This window comes from Eublepharis macularius, chromosome 12 (genome assembly GCF_028583425.1).
Source record: "Eublepharis macularius isolate TG4126 chromosome 12, MPM_Emac_v1.0, whole genome shotgun sequence".
Lineage (NCBI taxonomy): Eukaryota > Metazoa > Chordata > Lepidosauria > Squamata > Eublepharidae > Eublepharis > Eublepharis macularius.
Genome location: NC_072801.1, coordinates 43,831,230 through 43,838,946, shown reverse-complemented (window position 1 = coordinate 43,838,946; position 7,717 = coordinate 43,831,230). Strand labels below are relative to the sequence as shown.

The window sequence follows — 7,717 nt, the reverse complement described above, 5'->3', positions numbered from 1 at the left end:
CCTCCCACACGTCTCCAGCGGCTGCGCCTCAGCCAATGAGCGCGCCCTTCTGGGCCAGCCGCGTCCTTTGCGTCGGGGGGGAGAAGCGGAGCTGGCGCGCGCCTGCCGGGAGTCGCGGCGACCCTCCTCGGCAGACTGCCTCTTAAGCGGATCCTCGGCCGGCCCGCTTCACTCGCCCCGCTCGGCCCCGCTGCCCCGACGAGAGCGCGAAGCGGTCGCCCATGCGCCGGCTCGCGGCGGGCTTCGCTGGATGGAGCCCGAAGCCGCCTTCGGAGAGGCCCGGCGGAGCCTGGAGGAGACGCCCCACAAGGGCATGGACGGCGGCTTGCTGAGCTCGGCCACCTTCGGGCCCTGCCGGAGCGCGGCGCTCAGCGGGCCCGGCCCGTCGGCGCCCGGCGCCAATTACGCGGCTCTGGACGGCCCCGCCGAGCCGGCCGCCAAGCAGTGCATTCCGTGCCCGGCGGGGCTCCCGCAGGCGTCCGCCGCCGCCGCCACCACCGCCGCGCCCTTCTCCTACGGCTGCTTCGGCAGCGGCTACTGCTCCTACCGCGTGGCCCGCGGCTCCCTCAAGCCCTGCCCGGCCCCGCAGCAGGCTGCCTACCCGCCCGACAAGTACGTGGACGCCTGCAGCTCCGCCGCCCCCGCGCCCGAGGAGTACCAGACGCGCCCCGCCGAGTTCGCCTTCTACCCGGGCTACGCCGGCCCCTACCAGCCCGTGGCCAACTACCTGGACGTTTCTGTGGTGCAGACCATAGGAGGGCCGCCCGGCGACGCCAGGCACGAAGCCCTGCTGCCCGTGGACCCTTACCACCAGCCCTGGGCCTTGGCCGGGGGCTGGAACAACCAAATGTGTTGCCCGAAAGATCAAAGCCCTGCCGGACACTTTTGGAAAACTGCTTTCGCAGGTAATGAGCGCCTCCGCCGGCAGCAGCTCCCCCCTCCGCCCCCCCTCCCAATTCTAGGCCGAGCGGTCAGGGCTTCAGGGTGAGTGTGAACTAAGCAGCGCCGAGATCTTAACCGGGACGGGGACTCGGGGCTCAACAGGTCTGGAAACCCCCACTATTCTAATTACTGAATAGTGGCTGGAAACTTTGCACATGCTCTAAGGCAGCTCTCTTCCTTACAAGTCTGGCTGAGCCCTGGGCTGGTTCTTACGGTGAGAATTTCCGGAATGTATTGCTCTGCGGTGTTCTGTATTATTATTTTTGCCCCCCCCCTCTGTTTTTCTATAGTCTGTTTTTTATAGTATAATAAAGTATAGAACCAAATATATATGACACACATTATATATATACTTTCCCCGTTTGCTTATATGAGAAGTGCTGCTGTTGGTTTCTGTTCCATGTGCATGGTTGGGAGTGATAGCAATAGTATCATTATTAGGAACTATGCATTAGGTTAAACAAGTGTGTATATCTCTGTGCGGGTTATTGTTGCTAAGGGTTGTTAAATTCTGGGAAACTGCCCAGGAAGGTTGTGAAACCTATTTTCATCATAGCTTTCAAGACACAAATTGCCATGGCAGATTAGAGATGTGGAACTCCTCAGCTGGACAGGCTCTGGTTTATCAATTGCAGCTAGTCAGGTGCAGATCATGTCCACCCTACCTGGTTTCTAAGTGCTCCCACCTTGGACCTGGCTGGGGAACAGTAATATGAATGATCAAGGTGCCTCTGAACATGTGCAGAGTCCCTTACCACAGAGTGGCTCCAGCACATCTGTGATGAAGAGGCTGGGGATGGCAGTGGATCCAAATCAGTGAGCATGAACTGAATGAAGGTGTCTCAGCCAGCACCTCTCATGTTATCAGTTAAGTGCTGCTGAGGCCTCAGTAAATTAGTTCAGTCTCTAACCAGTTGCAAAGGCCTATTTCAGAGAAGGGTTTCAGGTTTCCACCCATCCCCTTTCTCTCTTTGGTCCTTCCCTTCTTTGTTTCTTTGAATATGATTTGAATTGCTGGCCCTGGAGACTTTGAATACACAGGAGCCAAAGCATCTAAGAAAGCAATCCTGAACAGGTCTACTCAACTATATGGATGGGGCTTAGTCCCAGGAAAATGTTCTTATGATTGTACTGTATGTCCAGAAAGGATCCCTAGGTCCAGTGCACATGCAGGTAACTGAAAGCAGAATGTGATATGTTAGTTCTAGATAGTACTGCTATTGTACCTCCAGATCACGCTAGGACCATTCTGAATCATTCGCTTGGCCCTGATGCAATGTTGCCATTTTCAATTGCTTTAAAGGTAAGTAATAAAGATTGTGGCCAGCCAGTCAGCCTGCATTAAAAGATTGCTACTTCAGTTTTAAAAAAAATAAACCGAAAGATTAAACATCTCTGGAATGTGGATCTTGGCCTGATGTGATGAAGATACACCACAGAATTTTAAAAAACAGCCAGAAGGTAAGTACAGAAATAATGCCACAGAATATCCAAATCATCAGGTATCAATTTGATTCCTAAACTTAGTCTAACACTAATCTTTATGGAAATATTAGGATGGATTTATAAGAAAGAAAATACATACACAAGATTGGTGTGCTTGGGCTGCTGTTCTTTTACATACAGAGAATTTGTGGGGTGGGGGAGCCGATAGAGGGAGTGTGGCGAGTCCAGTCTCAGGGGTTGGACTAGGTAGTTCATGAAGGTCTCTTCCTGCTGTTATAGTCCCAGAATTCTTTGTGGGTCCTCCAGTGACTGCATCATGTAATTCAATAAGACTTCGCCACAAGGGGTCATGGAACCTTCCTCTGCATACTCCCTTTAGTACAGTTCTGGGCCCATTGAAATCAATAGCTGCAAGCCTCTAAGCCACCTTCTCAAGTTCACAGCCTGTTAAATTCCATTTGGATTTCTCAGGGTATAAGTACTCATTGGAGCAGGCAGACAGGAGACATTTTAGGAGTGAAGCCTCTCTTTGGCAGCTTTTTCAGAAAAACGAACTGTGCAATGCTAACAGCAATACTAATTTTTTTAAAAACCCTGCATGCTAATGCATTCTAGAAAATCCAAAAGTTTGCATACTCCTACCATAACTCTATAGTGCAATACTAAGCAGAGATACACCCTTCTGAATTAATGAACTTAAGACTGTGCTGTAAATTGTTTCCATAAACAAAATAAATGTATCAGCTTCCTAGTCCAGTAATTATAATATGAAAATATTTGTTTAACAATTTAGGTTTTATCTCTGAATTTGTGCAACAGGTAAAATTCTATTCCTCATTAAATTAAAAATCACTGACAATAGAAAATCCTTCCTACGACCAATGACATATGTCACAATTCCATACTCTGACTGGATAACCATCTTTAATGGAAAGAAATCCCATTTATTTCCACAGGATTAAACTTCCTGTTTGCCATTTTTAGGATTTTATCTGAACTTTTGAAAGCAACTAATTCCAGCAGATTATGAAGTGGGCTCACCCACTGCATTATATTCTGGGCTCACCCACTGCATTATATTCTGAAGAGTTGCAACTTCAGTACAGAATTCTGGCTTTGCACCGTGAAATCAATGGTCAAGATCCCTCCTGTTGTTTCAATGAGGGTTGAGATTTCCTAGAAAGTATTAGAATGTTTTATTAATAGGCACATGTCCCATGCCACATCATAAGTAAGCTTGTTCCAGTAGCATGAATTACTTCATTGTACTGCATGTAACCCAAACCAGTCAGGATCTAAATGTACAAATTATCTTGAGTTACTGCATTGCAAATACTGCCTGCTCCTTGCTGTAACATTGATAGCCTTTTACAGCATCTTTTCAAAATAATATGGATCATAATAATGCTTACACTCAGTGTTGTGTACAACATACCATTATAGGGCCCAAGCAATTATTTCATGTTTTCATATTTAGAAGCACATCATAGTTTTCTGTGTACTTCATTGAGTTCTAGAACTCAATTTTGGTTTCAAAATTACTCATTACTACAATAGATATTCCTAGATTTTGTATTACTCAGTATTACTACTCTGTAGCCAAAAAGACATGGTGCAACACAGCATTGAAATGAGGCATGCACACATGTTTTCACTGCAGCTCATAGGGGAGAATCTCACTGAATTGTGTCCTAATGCTTTGATTCAATTATGTATGAACTGATACTATTACCATGAGTACAACTTATTGCACAGTGAAATAACTAATTAAATAAATCCATAACCATTCAAGTTCAACAATACTTCAAAACAAAGCATAGTGCAATTGTGTGTTCTGTCTTCTAACTCCACAGCACAATATTATTGTGACACTGGACTCCCAAAGGACCATAAATATTCAGTATAAATATTTAAGTAATAGGCAGTGCTGTGTAAGCTCATTCACAGCAACAATGGAGTATTATTTAATAGAATCTAAGCAAAGAAGCATTATTCCAGACATGCAGGATGTGCCAGCAAAAATCTCTGTTCCAAATAATCAGCAGAACTTAAGAACCATTCCCCCTCCCCATGCACACCCACACTATCTAACAAGCCTTTATAATGAATACATCTTTCTGGCAAGCTTCTTCAACCATGACAAGAGCAGGAGTATATTTCCATGATGGCTCCTGTCTAGTAGAATGGTCTCCCTGAGGAGATGCATAAAGTAGCCTCATTATTACCTTTCTGCAAGGCATGTAAGATGAAACTGTTCCAATGGCCCTTTGAATGAACTTTTTTAAAAAATAGATTCTGATCTGTATGTATGGCATTGTGTTTAGACTTTTTAACATTTTTATTTGAGCCTTATTTTAATTTTTTGCACACCAGCTTCTTGTTTGCAGAACTGTGGAAAGGTTGGAAATGGTAGTAGCAGCAGTACTAATAGTAATGTCAATGACAGAGAAATATTTATTTATATGGTGTGATCCCACCTGAGTGAAGCTAGCCATTTTAAATTCACTGCAATTGGTGAAAGAATTAGGCAGGTGCCTTTATCATTTTCACTGAAAACATGGTGCTTAAATGTGCCTCATTTTAGCTGGACTGTGCTCTTATTTTTCTAAATGCTCATTTAGCTTAAGGTATCATGGCATCAGAAGACTCCTGGATTGCAGGGAGAAACCATAGGGCCATATATGTCTACTGCTGTTTCACCTTCCAATATGTGAACTCTAATTCACAGATGGCATAATTCCAGATAGATTTTCAAAAGAATACAGCTCTGTTCTATACACTGGCCACATAAGCAGTGCAACTGCAACTGGAAAAATAAAAACCCACCTGAAACAACATATCTTTGACCTCAAATTGCAACTGTTAGGCTGTAATCCTAAGAATACTTTCCTTGGAGCAAGCCCTGTTGAGCAAAATAGGACTTCTGTCCCTCTAAGTAGACCTGTTTAGGATTGCTCACTCAACTGGAATAAATTATTCTGGACACACATTTGGGCTTGGAACTGTTTTTCATAATAAAGAGTAGTACATAACTGGCTCTATCAAGGGTTAAACAGTATATTTTCTTTCCCAGTTTTACTCATTTAGGAAAGTTTGCCTTCTGGATCAAATTTGCACCTTTCCAAATGCAATTTCTCAGTGTAATCCTGAGTTACTTGCAGTGAAACAAGTCTAATGTCTAAGAATTCTTCAAAATACTGTCCACAAGTAGTGAAGATGCTCAAGATCGCCAAAGTACTGTAATCACTGGCTTTCTAAACTGACTACTTCCAGTGAAACAAGATAAATGTCTGAAAATTTTTCAAAATACTATCCAAAATACTATCTAAGGGTAATAAAGATGCTCAGTATTTTCCAAAATACCACCAAAACACTGGCTTTATAAAAGCCACTACTTTAATTTGTCACATTGTAAAAGTATGAATTCCTGGTGCTTTTGAAATAATAGTTTGCATTCACTTTATGTGCATGCTAACATTGCAGGCCCGAGGCCGGTATCAAAATCTGGCACACACATATATATAGATCAATATATGTTCAGCAACCCGCAAGATAACAGAACAATATTCTGTAATACTCATGCCTAGAGCGTATTCTCCAGGGAAGTACCAAGATGTAAGGGCATTTTTTCAGCATTATTCATTACTGCAATCTCTGCTCACAGCCTTTTCACACGCTGAAGAAAGCAGTGTATTTGTTTGGGTAGTATTAGTGATTGCACTAAAATGGATGGTTGCCAAAAATTTGTTAAAATATAGGCATGCCTGCATGGGGAAGTCTAATCCTGAAACTCGTGTGCATGTGATAATTGCTAACACACAAACATGGGCAAAACAGGAAAGCTTGCGCAGTGTGCTGTGATATTTTGGTTGGTCTTAATATTATGTTGTAGTATATGGATTCGCACTATATTATGTAGTAGTAGGTAGTGTACGTACTATTATATAATAGTACTATTATGTAGTATTTGTAGTGTATTGTATAGTATTACATTGATTTTGGATTTAATAATGTTGAATAATACCTCAATACTCCTGTATTCCTACTTGCAAGTGAGTTCTGGAACAGTTAACACTAAATACATGTAACAGCTTTTATACCAACAGCGCTGGTCAACAAGATTTGAATCCCGAACAAAGACAATTGCACTTAATTCTGCAATTTTCCTTTCTCCGTTCAAAAATGTGTGTTAGTTTTCCCAAGAATGTGCGTCTGGGTAGGATAGCTTTGATACACTATCCAAACATAACCACATTTTTACTCGCAAGTAAATCCTATTGATTTCAATTGGGCTTGGGATCACGTAGTTAAGTAGAACATCAGTTCTTATATTCTCCCGAGGCTGTCTCTGACAATTCACAATTCAATCTGTCCTTAATTAGACTTCTTCCCCAACCTCCCTGAGTTGATTTCAGCGAGACTTTACTTCCAAGCAAACAATCGAGGTTATAATAGCACAACCGTGTAGAGCGTCCCTTAGCAGCACCAAGCTGGGGCCCTTGAACAAAACACAGGATGGAGAATATAAAGTAAAAAAAAAACGGAGAAAGAAGGAAAAACAATGTCCCGCTTTCGGAGAGTCTTGAACATTGCGGATTAGTCAATTTCACCTGGCTCTGGCACCAGGCGCGGGCCGTGAGTTGTCAATTTCACTCCCTCCCGGGCTGCAGTTTCTCCAGCAGGCCTGCCTGTCTAACCCTCGACTCTCTCCCCCACCCCCTTCTTTCTTTCTTTCGCTGGGCAGAAGCTGTAGGCCAGCACCCCCCGGAGGGCTGCTCTTTCCGCCGCGGCCGCAAGAAGAGGATCCCTTACAGTAAAGGGCAGTTGAAAGAGCTCGAGAAGGAATACGCCAACAGCAAGTTCATCACCAAGGATAAGAGGAGAAAGATCTCCGCCGCCACCAACCTCACCGAGAGACAGATCACCATTTGGTTCCAGAACCGGCGGGTGAAAGAGAAGAAGATCGTGGCCAAGGTGAAATCAACCACCACCAGCAGTACCACCAGTAGCAGCAGCAGCAGCAGCACCCCTTGAGCGAGAAACAGGCCAGACCGCGCGGGGCGGAGGGGAGAAAGAAGCCCTAGAGGGGAAGAAAGGAGTGGAGAACATCCCCGCAGCCTCCCCATCTCCTTTCGTGAACTGGAGATGGGAAGGGGGAGAGGAACTCGATCCAAGCAATGCTTGTGGAGTCTCCAATGGTCTCGCCTTCTCGCTGCTCCCAACTGCCTCCACGCTCCGTCTCGGCGGAAGCAGAAATCCGCGCGGCGCCGGCCTCGTCCTTGGTCTTTGCTAATGTCTTATTTTATATTTTATTAGTCCCTGTTTTTTG

The 7,717-nt window shown here is 44.6% G+C and overlaps 1 protein-coding gene across 1 annotated transcript; it reads left to right on the top strand.

Moving 5' to 3' along the window:
* Positions 1-250: 250 nt before the first annotated feature.
* Positions 251-7,422, top strand: HOXB13 (homeobox B13). The gene is made up of 2 exons (XM_054995279.1): positions 251-905; positions 7,133-7,422. The coding sequence occupies exons 1-2, from the start codon at positions 251-253 to the stop codon at positions 7,420-7,422; spliced, it is 945 nt and encodes a 314-aa protein (XP_054851254.1).
* Positions 7,423-7,717: the final 295 nt, after the last annotated feature.

Excerpts from the sequence above, each read along its gene's own strand:
- HOXB13 (XM_054995279.1), top strand. The coding sequence starts at position 251 with ATGGAGCCCGAAGCCGCCTTCGGAGAGGCCCGGCGGAGCCTGGAGGAG. Across the intron at positions 906-7,132 it reads TTGGAAAACTGCTTTCGCAG|AAGCTGTAGGCCAGCACCCC; the intron begins GTAATGAGCGCC and ends TTCGCTGGGCAG.